This window comes from Oncorhynchus kisutch, linkage group LG21 (genome assembly GCF_002021735.2).
Source record: "Oncorhynchus kisutch isolate 150728-3 linkage group LG21, Okis_V2, whole genome shotgun sequence".
NCBI classification, from domain to species: Eukaryota; Metazoa; Chordata; class Actinopteri; order Salmoniformes; family Salmonidae; genus Oncorhynchus; species Oncorhynchus kisutch.
Window position 1 is genome coordinate 11,615,566 of NC_034194.2, and position 22,440 is coordinate 11,638,005.

Below are 22,440 nucleotides of genomic sequence, written 5' to 3' on the forward strand. Positions count from 1 at the left end.
TCTGCAGAAGTTAATATGATATTAGACTACATGTGAGAGGTTATAGGCCTACAGTCAGTGTCCAGAGTTCAGTTACTATTCCATTTAACACATATGAATTTAAATGAGACGCACCAGTTTGTGTCAAGAACGGCAATGCTGCTGGGTTTCTCACACTCAACAGTTTCCTGTGTGTATCAAGAATGGTCCACCACCCAAAGGACATCCAGCCAACTTTGGGAAGCATTGGAATGTTGTCTCCAACCCTTGACACCTTGTAGAGTCCATGCCCCAGTGAGGCTGGTGGGGGGGGGGGGGGGTGCAACTCAATATTAGGAAGGTGTTCTTAATGTTTGGTTTATTCAGTGTATTTGAGGTTAATCAAAATAAGTTACATGCAAGAGATCAAGTGAAGGCTACATTCTAGGCAGTGGTTTTCAACCAGGTGTACTACAGGTGGTCTGCGATTTGTTGTTGATTTTTATTAAATTTTTCTTCCAAAAATAACAGTTTGTAGTGAGTATTATAAGCAATTTTACATTACTTTTCACAAAACAACAGTACATGTTTTTGTTGTGGCACTGGACAAGCACCACGTGATTCTACTTGTCAACTAATCATCAAGCCCTTGACAAGTTGAATCAGGTGTTTTTACCCTACAAAAAAAAAAGTGCTGTTGGCGGTAGTCAAGCACCGGAGTTGGGAAACACCGTTTTAGACACAGCTCTACGTGCGTTAGGCTAACGCAGGTTAATTCAACTCCTACCCTACGAGGTCCGGAGCCTTCTGGTTCTGTTCTACCTGATAACTAATTGTACACCTGGTGTTCCATGTCTAAATCAGTCCCTGGTAAGAGGAGAACAATGAAGAAATGCTGCGGAACTGGCTTCGAGGTCCAGAGATGAGTTTGAAGGGGCTACAGATTGAAAATACCTTTACTCATAAGAAAATGAAGATACCTTCATTTGAGCCTAGATTTGTGACAGGGGGTCATTGAATATGAACACAGTGTGTTATTTAGATATAATACAAAAAATACAAAAGGAAAATAAATACCCTGCCACCTATTAACCATTCCACTATTTTATCCCTATCTAATCCTACACCAGACCAACGGCTTGGAGACGGGACACTACCATTCAACACCCCCTGTAACTCTTCTGCAGTAAAATCTCATAATCCCATGTACTTCTCTGCAGCTGCCACCACAACATCTATTTTCTGTAACTTACATTCCTGTCACGCCCTGGCCTTAGTTATCTTTGTTTTCTTTAATATTTTGGTTAGGTCAGGGTGTGACATGGGGGATTTATGTGTTTGGCTGGTCTAGGGGTTTTGTATGTTTATGGCCCCATAAACATGTTTCCTTTCTAGGTAGTTTTGTATGTCTATGGTTGCCTAGATTGGTTCTCAATTAGAGGCAGCTGTCTGTCGTTGTCTCTGATTGGGAACCATTTTCAGTTGATCCTCCTCAACACTCAATGCCAGCCCAGTTATCACTACTTTCAATAACACCCTGCTCCGGAGAGTAAAGTAAGTCACAGATCTTGTTCCTAGTCGCATGGTCCTGAACTGCATAATCACAAAACAATCATCACAAGTCCACTTTGAGTCACTTTCACCGACCCAACAGTCCCCAACATCTCCTCCACTCCACCCAACCTGACAACACATATGGATCAGCCAAAAGGCAAGGATCCGTTCTCTCCAAGAATTTCACTCCCACTCCCACCAGAATCTTCTTTATCATCATTGGGACATCGAGGCTCGACTTAGGCCGTCTTCATCACACCGGCCACCCCAAGTAATTTATACTCACTCTAGTCAGATTCGGTTTCGTCTGCCACCCAACTGTTGGGATTTATCTAATGTCCTCTCTTTGACTTCAGCATGGTTCTCCTTCCGCTTTTCACTCATCCGCTCAACAATGTTAACAACCCGATCACCAGAGAAGGTATTTAAATATAGCCCACTAATCTACTATCTCTGCCTAGGCTACCTTTTAGCTTATGGAGTTGATCAGTAATTGTATGTGATTTATGTATAAAATGCAACTCCATAAATTCAATCAAATATTTTTCTTAATCTTGTATTTGGTTCAAAATTCCTCAGTTGCTGTTTTGTCATCAGCCACTGGGTGTCGCCGTAGTTCTTAAAGTCTGCATACTGCCGGTAGGCTACTAGGGACATAAGAATCAAATTAATGCAGGTTGAAACACACAGGCCTTACTCTTCAGGTATATGATCACACTACATTACATGCATTCCTCTCAAAATATACTTTATCTGGGATTTGTGCTCCATTTTGAAATGTAACCCCTTTCCAGTTGTGGGCTGCCTGTCTGACCTGCGTAGTGTATAACAGTGAGTTAGTAAGCCTAAATCCTTGATTCCAGACCAGGGGCATTTCTAGGATTTGAAAATATTGGGGGCTTAGCCCAAAGCCCCAAAAAAGTATTTCAACAGCTAAAGCCATGAATTTGGTACACTTTGAGATGACCATTGAAAGATTCGAACATTGAGAGATTAGATACCGATAACCTTCCCATCTGCCACAGCAGACACTGCCAGTACTCAATTACAGTAGTTACTGTAGTTCTCTGCACTCCGGAACACTCTCTACTCTGGAACACATACATCTACAGTATATTGCCAAAAACCACTCAACTACTTCACACACACACACACACACACACACACACACACACACACACACACACACACACACACACACACACACACACACACACACACACACACACACACACACACACAATTACTGTGCAGTAATTATAATCCATAGAGCAGCTCAAACGAACAACGAGAAAAAGCTTGAACCAAGTTTATTCAACCGACTGGGTGCTTCAGCTGTGACCACAACATACAAGTCACAAAAGCACATATTTATACCCTCCGACCATGAGTCACCTCCTTGTACAGTATGTCTTAGATAAACAATCCTTCTCTGTTGTTAGGCAGAAACTCAGTCGGTTCCTCTCACCGGTAGTGTCATGGCCCTGCCTAAGTCTCGGACCCTCATGGGTGTGGAAGTGTGTGCGTCTGGGATAGGACTGTAGTCAGATGGTCTTCGGGGTGGGCCCCTATAGGCCCCTAGTGTCTTCTCTCTTCAACTGTTGACCTTATCTCGAAGTTGAGTTCCACATCTCTCATGGTCCCAGTTCCACAGCAACTGGCCTGAATGATCAGGAACTGAAACTAGACTGTTCCTCTTTGCCTCCTTCTTTATATTATTCATATTAATATTCAGCAATAACAAGTTTGAACAGGATATACATTTTTGGAATGTCCCCCTATCTCACCCAGAAACTTTCTATACACAAAGTTCCTATTCACCCTTCATTGACAACAACATATACATTTCTTATACATGTAATCAATAAGTTCTAGTATGGTAACATGAATAAGTATATGTCAAGCCAGAATCCAACAGGTGATACAGTCTAGTGTGTGCTCACCCCTCCTCTGCCTCTCTCCATCGTTTCCTCTGTGTCATCTGTTGTTGTATCTCTTCTGCAGTGGTGTAAAGTACTTAAGTAAAAATACTTTAAAGTATCACTTAAGTTGTTTTTTGGGGTATCTGTACTTTACTTTACCATTTATATTTTATACTTTTATTTCACTACATTCCTAAAGAAAACATTGTACTTTTTACTCCATACACTTGACACCCAAAAGTACTCGTTATATTTTGAATGCTTTGCAGGACAGGAAAAGTCCAATTCACGTAGTTACCTGGTCAACCCTACTGCCTCTGATCTGGAGGACTCACTAAACACACATGCTTTGTTTGTAAATTATATCTGAATGTTGGAGCGTGCCCCTGGCTTTCCGTAAATTTAAAAAAAACAAGAAAATGGTGCAATCTTGTATGCTTAATATAAGGAATTTTAAATGAATTATACTTTTACTTTAACTTTTGATACTTAAGTATATTTTAAACCAAATACTTTTAGACCTTTAGACAAGTAGAATTTTACTTGGTGACTTTGACTTTTACTTGAGTCATTTTCTATTAAGGTATCTTTACTTTTACTCAAGTATGCCAGTTTGATACTTTTTCCACCACTGCTCTTCCGTTGCTGTCTCTTGGTATTATATTTTACTTCCTCTTGTCTACCCTCATCTCTCATCCCGTCCTGGAAATGCAAATGCTTTGTAAACCATGTTTTACTTTTCCACTCTCTGTATTTCACCTCTTATAAATTGTGCAAATAAATACAACTCATTATAATCTATGGAGCAGCTTGACGTGATGGTCTACTGTGTGTGCTCAACCCGCCTCTGTTCTCTCTCCATCTGCCCTCTTCTGTGTCGTGTCTGTTTGCTGTCTGTGTCTTAGCTGTTGCTGTCAAATTCGAGTCCAATTTTATTGGTTGCGTACACATATTTTGCAGATGTTATCGCAGGTGCAGCGAAATGCTTATGTTTCTAGCTCCAACCGTGCAGTATACCTATCAATAGAAAACAAAGCAATGTCAGAGTCCGGAATATACTGATAAAAAATCTAAACGCAACATGTAAAGTGTTGCTCCCATGGTTCATGAGCTGAAATAGAAGATCCCAGACATTTTCCATATGCAATTGTTTTTGCACAAATTTGTTTACATCCTTGTTAGTGAGCATTTCTCATTTGCCAAGATAATCCATCCACCTGACAGGTGTGGCATTTCAAGAAGCTGATTAAACAGCATGATCATTACACAAGTGCACCTTGTGCTGGGGACAATAAAAGGCCATTCTAAAATGCGCAGTTTTGTCACACAACACAATGCCACAGATGTCTCAAGTTTATGGGTTATTGTGTGAAGATTGATGAGCTAAACATTTTTTTTCTTCCATTTTAGAATAAGACTGTGACGTTACAAAATGAGGAAAAAGTCAAGGGGTCTGAATACTTCCGTATGCACTGTATATATATATTTTACCATCAAAAACAAGCCCAGGCACTGTTCCAGACTGATTGTGAAATACCGTGTATAGTCCTTTCTGTGATCAAACAGTGTCAGAGCTTTAACCGACAACAAACTCTATGATAATTGTGATAATTATAGAATAATTGCAGAACTTCAAAAATGACTTTTTCTAATTATTGTTGAGAAGAAAGAACAAACAGAAAAGACGCAACCAAAAGTGAATTGCACGTTTTTATTATAGTTTTGAAACTATTACAGAGGTATTCATATTGCAAAGCACTTCCAAAGTCTTGTGAGTTGCTAGACATTTATGCGTAAAACTTGTCCTATGGTGCAGAAATATATTAAAGAGACCCATTTATTGGAATTACCACACTGATTTCCTCCTTTAAGACAAGCTTCACAGCTCTTCCATATGTTAAGTATGTATGGTTACTCTTGCTAAGGCACTGTCTTCCTGGTCATGACATCATGTTATGGTTTCACAGTGAGTCCCACCCAATGATGTATATAAACCCTGGATTGAGTTGTCTATGTATTGGCTATTGAGAGTCTTTGAAGCCACCATTCAGCCATATTGGCACTCCCCAGTAGGCGCAGTCCTCTATAGGAATTGGCGGAATTCTACAGTATTGCAATTAAAGGTTTCAAGGACCAAGGCACTGTATTTAATTAAGTATAAAAAAATACAATGTTTCAATGTTTTATTTCTATGTTTAGCTCCTATAATATAATTTAGACGTCTGCATTAAGGTGTCGGTAATATAATAAATGTGGTAAAAAAGAAATGTAGACATTAATAAATGCATTTCCATATCTTCCTAAATATTTTTTTTACAAAGGAGGAGGAATGCCAAGATGGAGGTGCGGTGGCTTCAAAACAGTGCCCCCTGTACGTGTTAAAACACATCAATGGTCACACCAGCTTTATTGAGGACCAGTTAGTGAGATAAAGTAGTTACACGTTTAAAAAAAAAATGTTACCTGAACTTCACAAAAATATGCACGCACTGACGCTCACTCACTCTCACACACACACACACACACACACACGGACGCTCACACACTCACACACACACACACACGCACACGCACACACGCACGCACGGACGCTCACTCACACACACACACACACACACGCACGGGCGCTCACTCACACACACACACGTACTGACGCTCACACACACACACACGCACGGACGCTCACTCACACACACACATGGACGCTCACTCATTCACACACACACACACACACACGCACTGACGCTCACTCACACACACACGCACGGACGCTCACTCACACACACGCACGGACGCTCACTCACACACACACACACACACACACGCACGGACGCTCACTCACTCTCACACACACACGCACGGACACTCACGGACGCTCGCTCACTCATACACACACACACACACACACACACACACACACACACACACACACACACACACACACACACACACACACACACTGACACGTTTTGTTACAGCACTGGACACACGGTAGCTTAAAAATAGGCCAACTCTGGCAGTCATTTCCAGCGCATAATAACATGGAACACTATGAAGAGAGAAGCACACTAGCTCCAATAAAAATGATAGGCATTGTATCTATATCAACTTCCAACTGAAATCAAATCAACTTCTGAAAAAGATCTAAACATATTTACAAGAAGTCTCTAGACAGACACAAACTAAATAACTTAACAGTTTACACATAGGAGAGTTCACCTACAGAAGCAAGGCAAACGTTTCCTAAACCTGAATTATAATCCTTCTCATGATAAGGAGAATGAGCAGAAACAGAAGCTCCACTGTTTTCTATAATACTTCTTTATACTTGGCATTTTTTAAAATCCCTCCACAAAAGATGCAACACTGTCAGAATCTGTCAGCATTTTGAATCTAAACGAAAAATGTGTCACCCCGAGGAGCTCAAATGTAGCAAGAGATCCAACCAAATGGTCTACCACTACATTATGTGGTGTTGAAATTAAGCAAGACCTTCCGTCAGAGCTTCCAAAGGCTGCTTAGCGCTCCAAGTTCCAACAGAACGTTCCAGGTTTGGTACGTGTAAGTCGGAATACTGAGTAGAGTAGCCAGACCATTATTCGATGATAGCAAGGTAAAGGCACATGTTCCACTGGGTCGAGGCACTCGTCAATGACTCAGCAGCCTGAGGCGGGCTAGCCAGCCCCCCAGGATCGAAGTGGGTTCCGAAGGAGGATGTTTGGGAGTAGCAGCAGCAGGGATCACAGTCGTAGCTGGGGAATTTTTGGATGATGCCTCCCGGTATGGGATGGTGGTGCTGTTGTGCAGGTCAGCATTGATGAAGCACTGGGAGCCCCTAATGTGGTCGACGCCATGGATCAGCTGGCCAGACCGTCCCTCCAGGGGTCTGTAGGGTAGGGGAAAGTACGGGGCCTCCTCAGAGATGGTGGCGATCCGCTCGTTACTCAGGTATCTGTGGAGGATGTCCTCTACTGTAGGGGTAAACAGACAGACAGGCATCTCAATCAATTATTCAAATGGATTTAATAAAGCCCTTTTTACATCAGCACTTACACAACACCTGCCAAACCCTCTCTGTTCAAGGTTAAGTCAGTCTAAGAAGGAGTTGAGGCCAAAATCAACTGTGGTTATGCTGGAGCTTACCCTAAAGTTAATGAACAACGACTTAAGAATTCGAGGCACGCAGTCCGAGCCGGCCTCAGTTTGTTCTGCAGAGTAAATAAGCCTGTGAAATGGCCATTCTGATAACAGTAGATTAGCCTCAGTTAGGTTCCGTCCCAAACGATACCCTCAGAGCTAGCACATAACGTTCTGAGAGCCATATGTTTGTTAGACGTTGATGAGAGTGTGGTTGTCCTATGGTTATTTTGCATGCAACCTTCCCACAATGTTCTGGGAATGGTGCAGGATACCCAGCTAGCACATAACATTCTGAGAAGCATATGTTTCTAAGGTGGGGATTTCAATACTTCAGCATAACGTTTCCTAATGGTTTCCTCAGGATTCTATTTTAAAGTAATTTTCTCAAATTGTTCAGAGAATGTTAAGAAACAACGTTCTTCTGTGGGAATTTCAGTACTTCAGCATAACATTTTATACAGGTTTCCCCATGGTTCAAGTAGAAGTCATGTTCCCAGAAAGTTCAGAGAACGTTATTAAGAAACAATGTTCTCTGTGGTAATTTCAGTATTTAAGCATAACGTTTTATACAGGTTTCCCCATGGTTCAAGTAGAAGTCATGTTCCCAGAAAGTTCAGAGAACGTTATTAAGAAACAATGTTCTCTGTGGAAATTTCAGTACTTCAGCATAACGTTTTATTCAGGTTTCCCCATGGTTCAAGTAGAAGTCATGTTCCCAGAAAGTTCAGAGAACGTTATTAAGAAACAATGTTCTCTGTGGAAATTTCAGTACTTCAGCATAACGTTTTATTCAGGTTTCCCCATGGTTCAAGTAGAAGTCATGTTCCCAGAAAGTTCAGAGAACGTTATTAAGAAACAATGTTCTCTGTGGGAATTTCAGTACTTCAGCATAACGTTTTATACAGGTTTCCCCATGGTTCAAGTGGAAGTCATGTTCCCAGAAAGTTCATAGAACGTTAAGAAACAATGTTCTCTGTGGGAATTTCAGTTTTTAAGCATAAAGTTTTCTGGTTCTATTTAAAGTCATGTTCTCAGAACATTAAGAAAACTTTCCATAAAAAAAAACAAGAAAACATCTAAGAATGTTATTTAAAAACACATACATTCAGTTCTCAGCGCCAACAAAACCCTATTCTGTTAAGTGTGTTCAGGTGTGTTGGCAGCACACACTAATTGGCCAGACTTGAGCTTAATGAATGCTTGTTCACTTTGAAATTGGGTCTATTTGAATAGACTAAAATGTACAGCTTTGTATGAGTTTTAAAAAACACGGCATGATAGCTCCATCCTTGTGGCGCAGGGGATTAATTCCATGTGATAGAGAACAGAAGATCATAGGCTTGAGCCTCACTGATGGCGTGCTAAAATGATGGCGTGCTAATAAATGTTTAATTTTTAAAAAAACTATCTCTAAAAAAAATATCTCTAGCAACACATATCTTTCAACTATGCTGTGATGTTTAACGTACAATCTAATTGAATAGAATCCACAGATTGTGAGTTGAAGATAAATAGTTTTACTTAGAGTATTAGTACAGTATATTAGTAATTGACTGACCCGGTCTGTCCAGATCTCCTAACAGTACTATTTCTAGGGTCAATTTTAGATCATTGCTATGCATTTTCAGCCATTCCTGAACCTGAGACCAGAAACAGGTTACTCAAGGGCAATACCAAAATAAATGGTCTATTGATTCTGTATCCCCACAACAAACCCTGCAGAGCTTCCATGATTTTATGCCTCAAATATTCAACATTTTGTTGGTGGCAAGAATTCTATTTAATAATTTTAGCTGAAATGCACAAAGTCTTGAATCTTGCTTTGTTTTATATATCAACACATACACCCTGTATCATGGAATCGGTACATCAAAAATCTCTTCCTAACTATTTTGCAATCTGTATGGCACAGTTGACAACATCCTGGTCCTCAAGTGAAATTGGTATACTTTCCTATTTATGCTATTTTTATTCCTCCGCCAGTTTTGATCCTTTTGTCACGCCCTGGCCTTAGTTATCTGTGTTTTCTTTATTATTTTGGTTAGGCCAGGGTGTGACATGGGTGATTTATTGTGTTTCGTCTTGTCTAGGATTATTAGATTTATGGGGTTGTGTTCAGTGTAGTTGTCTAGGTAAGTCTATGGTTGCCTAGAGTGGTTCTCAATCAGAGGCAGGTGTTTATCGTTGTCTCTGATTGGGAACCATATTTAGGCAGCCATATTCTTTGAGTATTTTGTGGGTGGTTGTTTCCTGTCTTTGTGTTTGTTGCACCAGATAGGGCTGTTTCGGTTTTGTCAAGTTTATTGTTTTGTATTATGTTCATGTTGAGTTTTCTTATTAAAAACCATGAACTATAACCACGCTGCATTTTGGTCCGCCTCTCCTTCCCAGGAGGAAAGCCGCTACACCTTTATATTGGGCAGACAGACCAGTTCCCTACGTCCTCCATTTTGGGGGTAATGCTGTAATCAATTGGTTGTACTCTTGGATTGAACAGACCTTCCCGTACAATTCTGATAACTCCATGAAGGACATAACTTCACCATTCCAATTTACAATAAAATTTAAGAATAAAATACCCTTTTCAAACATCTTTCCCATAAATACAGGTATTTTATCAACCAGCACATTTGAGTTCAACCATAATATTTTTTGTAATATTTGTTCTATCTTTTCATGGGGACAAAATTGAAATTGTAGGCAGGTCTGCAATGCTTGTTTGAAATTAATTGAAAATTAGACATGGAAATCTGCACAAAGACAAAAAGGCCATTTTTAAACAATGGATGAGTTTTTTTTACTTGATAACCATTTAGGGTTCAAGTAAAACTTTTGAATAAGTGAAGCTTATCTTATCAAAAGTAACAGTCAGTATATTTATTTATGTTTTATTTTACCTTTTATTTAACCAGGCAAGTTAGTTAAGAACAAATTCTTATTTTCAATGACAGCCTAGGAACAGTGGGTTAACTGCCTGTTCAGGGGCAGAATGACAGATTTGTACCTTGTCAGCTCGGGGATTTGAACTTATAGTATATGGTGTGGCCACCAGCTGCATTAAGTACTGCAGTGCATCTCCTCCTCATGGACTGCACCAGATATGCCAGGTCTCGCTGTGAGATGTTACCCGACTCTTCCACCAAGGCACCTGCAAGTTCCCGGACATTTCTGGGGGGAATGGCCCTAGCCCTCACCCTCCGATCCAACAGGTCCCAGATGTACTCAATGGCATTGAGATCCGGGCTCTTCGCTGGCCATAGCAGAACACTGACATTCCTGTCTTGCAGGAAATCACGCACAGAATGAGAAATATGGCTGGTGGCATTGTCATGCTGGAGGGTCATGTCAGGATGAGTCTGCAGGAAGGGTACCACATGAGGGAGGAGAATGTCTTCCCTGTAACGCACGGCCACATCTGCAGTCCTCAAGCCTCCTTGCAGCATGTTTAAGACACGTTCAAGCAGATGAGCAGGGTCCCTGGGCATCTTTATTTTGGTGTTTTTCAGAGTCAGTAGAAAGGCCTATTTAGTGTCCTAAGTTTTCACAACTGTGACCATAATTGCCTACCGTCTGTAAGTTGTTAGTGTCTTAATGACCGTTTCACAGGTGCATGTTCATTAATTGTTTATGGTTCACTGAACAAGCATGGGAAACAGTGTTTAAACCCTTTACAATTAAGATCTGTTATTTGGATTTTTAAGAATTATCTTTGAAAGACAGGGTCCTGAAAAAGGGACGTTTATAGATAGGCACGTTTCATTTTGTCTGGTTTAACGTCCCAGATAAAGCAAAATATTTTTTGCTCATATGATTTGAAAAATGAATCATCAGGAGTAGGCAGGGCCATAAGTAAGTGAGTAAACTGAGATAAGACTAAGGAGTTAATCAGGGCAATTTTTCCATAAATAGACAGGTATTTACCTCTCCATGGTTGCGGGGTCTTGTCTATTTGGACAAGTTTTCTATTGAAATTCATTGAGGAGAGCTTATTTATATATTTTGTGATATGAATACCAAGTATGTCTACTTCACCATCAGCCCATTTTATAGGTAAACTGCAGGATAATGTAAAAGTTATATTTTTTAAAGATCCAATACATAATAGATCCAATACATCATAATTGGGTGTTAGTCCAGAGAGTACAGAAAAGTTATCTAGCTTGCAGACTTAATATAAAACCGAGTCATCGGCATACATGGACACCTTTGTTTTTAAGCCTTCAATTTCTAATCCTCTAATGTTGTTATTGGATCTGATTTTAATAGCTAGCATTTCGATGGACATAACAAATAGATATGGTGACAGCAGACACCCTTGTTTAACTCCTCTTGACAATTTCAAAACTATCTGAGAAGTAGTCGTTATGTACTATTTTACAACTGGAGTTGCTATACATTATTTTTACCCATTTTATAAGAGAATTACCGAAATTGAAAAAATCCAGGCATTTATAAATAAAATCCAGTCTTACTTTATCAAATGTCTTTTCAAAATACCAGGCCTGGCTTCTTAGATGTTTCATGATGTTCTATTACTAGAGTAGTTGTAAAAAAACTGTCTGATCAGGATGAACAAAACCTGGTAAAACCCTTTTAATTCTGAGTGCTAGTATTTTTGAATCAGAACATTAAAGTGTAAGGGGCCTCCAGTTTTTTTTAGATAGACTGGATCTTTATATTTGCCATCTGGGTCTTGTTTTAATAATAGACCTTCCTGCTGAGTACCTGACAGACTACCATTGCTATAGGATTAGTTAAAACAATCTAACAATGGAGCTTTTAGTCTCTACCGGTATGCCATCAAGCCCTGGGGTTTATCCAGACTGAAAGGATTTAATAGCCTCAAAAACTTCTTCCTCTGTAATTTGGCCTTTGCACTGATCTTTCATTTGATAATTTTCCATTTTTTATATTATTTGGAAATAATTCCTTACCGTAATTTTCATTCAGTGGGAGAGGATGAGACGGAAAAGAGAATATCTGCCTCAAATCTTAGATGTCTCCGTCTTCAGTAACGAGTTTATGCAAATTTTGTTAGCGTTCCTGTATTGGAGATTCAGGAAGAATTTTGTGCATTTTTCTCTATATTCCATCCTGTTTGCTTTCTTTTATAATAGATTACATTAGATCATTCTTGAATAAGTTCCTCTAGTTATTTTTGTTTTTCATCTAACTTATTTTGTATCTCTGTGGTATCGTTTTTATTGCCATCTACCTGTACTCACATTAAGCATGTCCAATACAAAATTCAATCTAGAATCGGCTTCCTATTTCGCAACAAAGCATCCTTCACGCATGCTGCCAAACATACCCTCGTAAAACTGAATATCCTACCGATCCTTGACTTCGGTGATGTCATTTACAAAATTTACAAAATGTCATTTTGATGTCATTTACAAAATAGCCTCCAACACTCTACTTAGCAAATTGGATGCAGTCTATCACAGCGCCATCCGTTTTGTCACCAAAGCCCCATATACTGTGACCTTGTTGGCTCGCTTCATATTCGTCGCCAAACCCACCAGCTCCAGGTCATCTATAAGTCTTTGCTAGGTAAAGCCCCGCCTTATCTCAGCTCACTGTTCACCATAGCAGCAAACCTTAGCACGCGCTCCAGCAGGTATATTTCACTGGTCACCCCCAAAGCCAATTCTTCCTTCGGCCGCCTTTCCTTCCAGTTCTCTGCTGCCATTTTGATAAAATGTCCAATATCTCTGTCCACGTGGAGAATCTATAAGAGTTATGTGAATGCCAATTAGATGATGATCTGATCGCATTCTGTCTCCTATTAAAACTTTTAACCTTTGATGCAAGAGAGAAAGAGACAAGAAAGTAGTCAAGACGACTAGCTTGATTAACTTCTTGAGTGTAGGGGGCAGGATTTTCGTTTTTGGCTAAAAAACATACCAATTTGAAACGGCCTATTTCTCAGGCCCAGAAACTAGAATATGCATATAATTATCAGATTAGGATAGAAAACTGTCAACATATTGTCTGTGAGTATAACAGAACTGATATTGAAGGCAAAAACCTTAGGAAAACCTGAGGAAAATCAAACCAGGAAGTGGTTTCTATTTTGAAAGCTCCATGTTCCATAGCCTGCCTTCGCTCCATTTAAAGGGATATCAACCAGATTCCTTTTCCTATGGCGTCCTCAAGGTGCCAACAGTCTTTAGACATAGTTCCGGGCTTTTATTTTGAAAAATGAGCGAGAAAGATAACATCGCGTCAGTGGATAGCTGGGTGTTCGCAGAACCAGGAAGTGGTTTCTATTTTGAAAGCTCCATGTTCCATAGCCTGCCTTCGCTCCATTTAAAGGGATATCAACCAGATTCCTTTTCCTATGGCGTCCTCAAGGTGCCAACAGTCTTTAGACATAGTTCCGGGCTTTTATTTTGAAAAATGAGCGAGAAAGATAACATCGCGTCAGTGGATAGCTGGGTGTTCGCAGAACCAGGAAGTGGTTTCTATTTTGAAAGCTCCATGTTCCATAGCCTGCCTTCGCTCCATTTAAAGGGATATCAACCAGATTCCTTTTCCTATGGCGTCCTCAAGGTGCCAACAGTCTTTAGACATAGTTCCGGGCTTTTATTTTGAAAAATGAGCGAGAAAGATAACATCGCGTCAGTGGATAGCTGGGTGTTCGCAGAGTTTTGCTTGCGCAACAGAGTGGGGCAGCCATTGTCTCTCCCTCTCCTATTAAAAAAGCAACAGTCCCGGTTGATATATTATCGATTATATATTTTTAAAACAACCTGAGGATTGATTATAAAAACGTTTGACATGTTTCTGTGGACATTACGGATACTATTTGGAATTTTCGTCTGCGATGTCATGACCCCTCGAGCCTGTGGATTTCTGAACATAACGCGCCGAACAAATGGAGGTATTTTGACTATAAAAATAATCTTTATGGAACAAAAGGAACATTTATTGTGTAACTGGGAACTTGTGAGTGCAAACATCCGAAGATCATCAAAGGTAAGCGATTTAATCTATTGCTTTTCTGACTTTCGTGACCAATCTACTTGGCTGCTAGGTGTTTGTAATATTTACTGAGAGAGATATTCTTACATAAACGCTTGTTACGCTTTCGCCGAAAAGCTGTTTTGAAATCTGACACGCCATGTGGATTAACAACAAGCTAAGCTGTTTTTTTGCTATATTGCACTTGTGATTTCATAAAAATTAAATATGTTTAGTAATTTTATTTGAATTTGGTGCGCTTCAATTCAGCGGGTGTTGATGAAAATTATCCCGCTAACTGGATGGGTGCGTAAAGAAGTTAAGTCTCCTCCCATATATCTCTCTCTAGGTCAGGGTTTTTTAGTCTCCAAATATCCACTATTTCTAATGTGTCCATAATATTTGTGATTTCCTTAAGGGCACGGTGATGATAGTTTGTAGATTACCTTTATGGTCCATTGAGATACTTAACACTGTGTTATAGTCTCCTACCATAAGGATTTGATCATTTGTTGCCTGTAAGTTCAATAAATTGGTATAAATGTTTTCAAAGATGTATGGATCACCATGATTTGGACCATATAGATTAATGAGCCAAATCTTTTTTCCATCCATTTTCATATTCAAAAGGATCCACCTTCCTTGCGAATCATTCCTGTTTGCACATTCAGATCAACTATTTGCACGTTCAGATCAAAGTTTTTGTTAATTACTATCATCACTCCTTTTGAGTTCCTTTGTCCATGACAGAAAAATAATTCACCACCCCATTCCTTTTTCCACGTAACTTCATCTATGGAGGTAGAGTGAGTTTCCTGTATATGTTATATTCCTTTTCTTTTTGCCATGGGCATGGACTGATCTTCTTTTTTTATAATCTGCTAAACCATTACAATTATAAGTGGCTATACTTATTTCGACCCCTTACCATAGCTAGATACTATTCTCAGTCTAAATTGACCATAATTAGTGCTTGTAAAGTTACTGCCATCAGAGGTATTATGATGGTCAAAATTAGTGCTTTCAAATGTCTGATATTTAGAATTCAAGAAATAGGTTCTAGCAATATTTGTTTTATTCCCTTGCCTGTTTGCCAATGCCACAGATGTTAGAAAATTGAGACAAGATATTATGTGTCTAGTAAATCTGAGTAGGTTGATGTGTATGATATTGCATGTGATTTTGTGAGAGTGTGTACGATGTCTGTATAAGAGTAAGACTATAATGTGTGATGTCCAAATAAATAATAACTCAATTTGCATGGTTCAATGTATATGTGTGTAACATGTTGTGCATATAGCCTTAATATTCATGGTGATAGTTGTATTCCATATCGTATCACCGTCATAGTTCCATCTTAATTACCTCAAACATCATTGGAAAACACATCCCAGCAATTCCATAGCAATTGACGTTTCACATGATCATGAAAGAGACCTTGCATTACTCTAGAGACAGTACAAATGTATTCCGTACAATATGTTATTATTCCCCAATGCCCCTATTCTGATATCTTCCCCTTGCTTGTTGTAAACATTTATAAACTTGTAGACAAATACATAAAAAAAGATAAACAAACAATAAACACATTAAATTATAAAACAGTTCTCAATAATGGAGAGAGAGAGAAGAGAAAAGAGAGAAAGATAGTGAGAGAAGAGAGCGAGCTCAGGTGTGTGTGTGTGTATGTATAAGTCCATATGTGTATGCGAGCTTGTAATTGAGTATGTGTGTGTTCATATCCACTTCATAGTGTTCAGATATTTTTACAGTTCCCATACTTTCTTTTTTTTATAACCTGAAGTCTATGTAGAATTGAGAATCAGCCATGGTGTTATGGAGCTGTCTCGGAATAGCTGTCCATCTATAAAGAGTTTGTCCGCAATGAGAACCCTTCTCCCTTCGTTGCCTTTGTACCGGATACAGTCTCTTACGATGTTCGTTTATCTCCCTTGGAAATTGATAATTGAGACCGAATTTGGTCCCTTTAAGCTCCCTTCCCCCACTTTTGATCAGCTCAAAAGCTGTTCAAATTTAGCATAATTAATACCTAAGCAAATTAGTATCCATGTGTCCTATCTGTGCTTGGAGTTTAAAACAGTTAACCCCAACTAAGGTAGCAATGTTATTAAAAGTTTTATCGAAACATGTTCTCAGAATGTCATTAAATAACCTATCATTTCTGTTCTCAGAACGTTAATAAAGCCTCCCAGGAAATCTTTCAGGGAACCATAGTAAAAAGTTCTCAGAACCTCCCTTTAACCTAAAAATGAACATTCCCAGAACAGGCAAAATGTTCACTTACGTTCTCAAAATGTAAAAAAAAGCATTCCGTTTTACCGGTCAGGAAATGTATGGCTTTGTTCCCAGAACCAATGGGAAACCAAAAACGTACGTTCCCACAACTTCCAAGGAACCAAATGTGCTAGCTGGGCTATTCCGTAAATAGTGCACTACTTTTGACCAGAGCCAGATGGGCTCTGGTGAAATGTAGTGCACTATTTAGGGAATTTGGTACCATTTGGGACACATTCTGAGTATGTACTGTAGCTGTAGCATGCTTACCTTTCCTCCCTTGAGGCCAGGGTCTGGAGGACGAATCCGACATGCCCAAACACGAGTCTACAGGCATGGACAGGGGCCGCTGTTTACCTGTAAAGTAGAGTTAAAATGTTCTGTAATTACTACTTTTGCCAATATCGATCTCATCAATCTTTCTGAATGGGGGTGCAGGGATTGATCTTCTTATAATTTCAAAAATTTTGGTAGGCTATTTGTTAGTCAACTATACTTAGATACAGGCAGCTTCTCTTCTGTCATTATATGTTGCCCTAGAAGACTAAATAAACACTTGCTCACCAGAATAATGTCATAAATGATATAATGAATGCATCAATCTAGTTAACATCGGTAAAACATTCTCTGTCATCTCTGCTTCTTTCACCTAGCAAAGACATTTAGGGACCGGGAAGAAAATGTAATGCAAGTTATGAGTCAACCTACGCGTCACTAGTTCCCACAACTTCCAAGGAACCAAATGTGCTAGCTGGGGTTCTTGTTGGTGTGTGCTTGTGTGTGCGAGCGTGCATGTGTGTCTGTTATGGTACTGACCCCTTGTGGAGGTCCGTTGTCTCAGGCGGGCTACTGGGGCTGGTTGGATGTTGGGCTCAGGGGGAGGACAGACTTTGATCTTGTTGTCATAGTCTGCGAAGGTGAAGCGTCGTCTACCCTCATCCAGGAAGGAGTTAGGAGACTGAGAACCCTTTGGTCTCAGTTGGACCTTCACACTCACTTTAGGCTTCCCATCCCTTCGATGACCGGATTATGAGGTGGAAAAGAAGGGAAATGTCAAGGTCAGCTAACAGAGCACTAATGTGAATTCTAGAGGAGGCTGGTGAGAGGAGCTATTTATTCAATTCCAGCCATTATAATGAGCCTGTCCTCTTATGGCTCCTCCCACCAGTCTCCTGTGATAAATACAATGATGGGTCCAAAGACAGAGAGACAAACCGGCTGTATAAGTGACTGATTGACTCAGACACTCACCGTGGGGTGTATGGGACAGTGGGGGGAGGAGGGATAAACAGGTCCAGATTGGTCTGCTTCTCTTTCTTCATGAGGGCTTCAGAGGGGGCATGTTTTGGAGACTGGATCTTGGGCATACTGGGGGTACTCTAATACACAAAACAACAAAATACTTGTTTTTAGAAGAAAGATCTTACAAAAATGTTGTCATGTAAAGTCACTGATACCCTGGGCAGAGATATGTGTTAAATGTGTGAGGCAGCTTAGCTGTTAAAACCAGAGAACATTCTCTACAAGTACACTGTATCAGCTAAATGAAACACTACCATTACGTAATATGGCGTTATTTCTAATTAAGCTAACTTTCGTTTGGTAAATCCACCAATAGTGGCCTGGTTTTAGTACGACTGTGAGGACCTGAGACCTGGCATGGACACACTACACTTAGCAGACGACTTATTACACAACAAGGTTGTTGTTTTTTTAACCTTTAATTGCTTCCTGCCCACTTCAGAGGTTCTCAGCTCTTTCCCAAGGCCCAATATTGTCCCTAACGCAGGAATAAAGTCCTTTTTAGATTACTGTAATTACATAAACAGATCTAAAAGGCTTTACAGGGTCCATTTTTTTGTGTTTGTCTGTCTCAAAACCAACGTGTGACCTTTGTTAGGTCTGGGCGGAGTGTAGCCTCTAACGGTGAACTAAGAGACGAGGTGTAGACAGTCAGGGATTGGTAAGACTCTTAGACTAGAGATCTCTCTGGACTCGAAGATTAGAGGGTATTCAGGGCACACTGACTCAGCCCACAACTGACATTTAATCACTATGCAATCTATTTGAAACACACATCCTGAACAGAGCCTATTAGGTCACATTAGACCCATTGTCTCTGTGAACATGAGTCACGCTCAAAACATGTCTGACATCAGTACATGCTCGGACTTTGTGCTGTTCTTTTTCTTTCCTTCTTTTTTAAGAAAGAGGGGAATGAAGGGATTCGTTGTTCACCCTTACAACCCACCCAGTGGAAGACGCAGCCTGGTTGGCTGAGGAACTGAGGAGTTGCTCCTCTCTTGTCAAACCCCACCAAAAAGAAACAGCTTTGGGATACCACGCACACATATTTCACACCTAGGGTGACAGATGAAAATACATCCAGAATTGATTCAACACTGCGATATCAAAGAGGGATAAGGGGAGATGGTCTACCTGCTCTACAGGTGTTCTTCAATCAACTGTGTGTGTGTGTGATGGGGCTCTACCTGCACCAGGGGGGGCCTCCAGCGCATGTTCTTTAGGGGGGCCGGGGTGAAGCTACAGGTACCCGAGGGCCTCTTCTTCACCACCAGACTAACGCCTGCGGTGTCCGCCTTCAGCTTACCCACCAGGTTCTTCAGCTGCCAGCCCACCTGGAGACACCAAAGACAGACAGATTGGACGCCAGCTCGTCAGACACAGCCAGCATCCCAACCCTCATCATAACCAACATCGTCACAACTATCAACAAACCCCATCAACAACCCATTTCCATTTGCGACTGTACTCTCATGCTGCAATGAAACGAGCTATCATCTGCCTGGCTTTCTTGTTGGGCAAGATTAAACAGAAAAGAACCAGAGATCTCTCTCTGCCCTGGGTAAGTGGTACAATTGATCAATAGGGGTTAGTGAAGAAGAACCACCTACCACTGTCTGCTTGTTGACCTGGATGACCTCGTCTCCAGCATGGATCCTGTGTGTTCTGTCTGCCGGAGACTGGAGGACAGAGAGTGATAGATAGAGGATGAGCATATAAACATCCCCGGAGTTCATTCGCCCTGACTGGATCCCTCCAGACCATCTTGGACTACTACTATCAGAATGGGCGGGATACTCACATGTTCTGTGGTTCCAGTGATGACGTGAAGCCCGTCGTAGGTGGATTTGATATACATCCCCTGAGAAGATCCAGGGCAACATAAGGAAGAAGCAATCGATCTCAGAGACTGAGATTTCAAACAGTACATCTAGCTTGGGCTGATCATGTAAGATCCCTATGGGCCCTGGTCAAAATTAGTGCACTATATGGTGCCACTTTGGACGCATGCTAACTCTTCTCACCAGTCCTTCTCCAGGTCTGACGTTGGTGATGTGGACCTCCTCCAGACAGGCCGACTGACTCTTCTGAGGGTCGGAGGTCATCCTCATTGTCTGCTCACAGATTACGTTCAGAGCCACAGACTGGAATGGAACATATAACAGAATACACTCAGCTATAATGTCTCATAACACCAATAGATTTCACTGGATTGGGAAATAACCATGGTTGTTGTAATCTCGTTCACCAGACACTGCCTCCCATTGTATGCGCAATTAGCCTGGGGACAAGGTTAGGGTCCTTGTAAAGAGCTATTTTAGTGAGGACTTTGGTGTGGTGGATCTCTGGTGTGTGGTCATTCATGGAGCTAAAATTCAGGAGAGGGGAGGGACAGACTGTAGTCACACACGTCCTGACTGGATTGGCTAACGGCTGATAATTACTGGGGTTCTTTCAAAAGGCATTTAAGCATGGGTGTTACTTTGCCTTGTGCTTGTATCTCTGTACACTGCCCTCATTGAATTGAAAATGATCATTTTTCACAGGGTATGTGGCACATTCTTTTGCTTTGGATTTGTCTTCTGATAAAAACGTGTCGTAGGACACGTCATTTGCGCCACAAGGTGTCCTAATTTCGTCAGACGGGTAGGGTCTCCTACAAGGCATGATGCCATAACGTTGTCATTACTTGGTGTGTGAGGCTGTAGTTTGAAATCGTCAAAACAAAGGGAGCTGTTTGTTCCTGGAGATCTCTACAGAACACTGAGGCCTGACACAGACCACGGAGGTCAGAGAAAGACTTGCATTAGCATTGTACAACGTGGCAGTAAACAGCCTAGCATGGGAGGCTGAGGTGATACATCGGGTCAGGCTCTGAGGGAAACTGCAGATAATCCCAAAATAATATTATCGGTTAGTTAATGAAGTTTTTAGCTGACTGTGTGAACAAACGGCCCCTTTGGCAGTGTTATCTAACACAGGATGTGGAAGCAGGGCTTCTGTGGACCATCACGGAACTGGGATGCCTCCCAAATGGCACCCTATGTAGTGCATTACTTTTGCCCAGGACTTATAGGGTAAAAAATAGTGCACTATATAGGGAATAGGGTGTCATTTGTATAAATAAAGCCCTACACCCATATGGGAACACAGCCCACATCACAAGGATGACTGTAAAAGTGAAGTGTGTGTTTGTATGTGTGTGTGCTTCCCCACAAGAGTAGTAAACAAACAAACATTTGACCAATGGGGGACATTTTGTTAGTCCCCACAAGGTCAAATGCTACTTCTAGGGGGTTAAGGTTAGAACTAGTGTTTGGGTTAGAATTAGGTTTAAGGTTAGGAGATACGGTTAGTTTTAGGGTTAGAGGCTGTTTAGGGTTAAGGTTAGGTTTTGGCGTTAGCGTCAGGTTTAGAGGTTAGGTTTAGAGTTAGCGTTAGGTTTAGGATTCAGGGAAAATAGGATTTTAAATGGGACTGAATTGTGTCTCCACAAGGTGAGTTATGCAAGACTGTGTGTGTGTGTGTGTTTGTGTGTGTGTGTGTGTGTGTGTTTGCGTGCGTGTGTGTGTGTGCGTGTGTGCATATGTACATGCATGCCTGTGGGTACTGTATGTGTGAGTGTGCTTCCTTGCATGTATGCCTGTGTGTATATCTGTGTGTTTGTGTGTGTGTGTGTGTGTGTGTGTGTGCGTGTGTGCACATGTACATGCATGCCTGTGGGTACTGTATACGTGAGTGTGCTTCCTTGCATGTATGCCTGTGTGTATATCTGTGTGTTTGTGTGTGTGTGTGTGTGCGTGTGTGCATATGTACATGCATGCCTGTGGGTACTGTATACGTGAGTGTGCTTCCTTGCATGTATGCCTGTGTGTATATCTGTGTGTATATCTGTGTGTATATCTGTGTGTATATCTGTGTGTATATCTGTGTGTATAGCTGTGTGTATATCTGTGTGTATATCTGTGTGTATATCTGTGTGTATATCTGTGTGCGTTTCAGTTTATTTTGAAGCTCCGGGGCTGAACTGGTAAACAGAGTCCAAACCAGAGATAAAAAGAGGAACCATTACTTACTACTTGTAGTATCTTCTCCTCCATCTCATAAACTGTGCAGTCCTGCAATTAAGGACAGAAGTATATGTGAGAAGATGCTACAGTCAAAACACTCAAGCTACACAGTGGTGGACAAGTATTTGTGAAATAAAACACTGGGGAGTGAACGCAAACAGGAATGCAAAAGTTGCCCAGATACACAGGGACGATGGTTCTTGTGGGCACTTAAATAACAACTCCCTATA

At 40.8% G+C, this 22,440-nt stretch overlaps 1 protein-coding gene across 1 annotated transcript in view; it reads right to left on the reverse strand.

Annotated features, from left to right (window-relative positions):
• Positions 1-5,131: 5,131 nt before the first annotated feature.
• The window catches only part of cnksr3 (cnksr family member 3), a 43,982-nt gene continuing 26,673 nt past the window's right edge, over positions 5,132-22,440 (reverse strand). The window contains exons 5-13 of the mRNA XM_020455394.2: positions 22,217-22,258; positions 20,165-20,284; positions 19,942-20,001; positions 19,751-19,819; positions 19,328-19,474; positions 18,087-18,214; positions 17,652-17,848; positions 17,106-17,192; positions 5,132-7,405 (exon numbers count right to left, since the gene is read on the reverse strand). Coding sequence (XP_020310983.1) covers positions 7,083-7,405; positions 17,106-17,192; positions 17,652-17,848; positions 18,087-18,214; positions 19,328-19,474; positions 19,751-19,819; positions 19,942-20,001; positions 20,165-20,284; positions 22,217-22,258 — 1,173 coding nt within the window. The 3' untranslated portion in view covers positions 5,132-7,082. The remainder of the gene's footprint in view (positions 7,406-17,105; positions 17,193-17,651; positions 17,849-18,086; positions 18,215-19,327; positions 19,475-19,750; positions 19,820-19,941; positions 20,002-20,164; positions 20,285-22,216; positions 22,259-22,440) is intronic.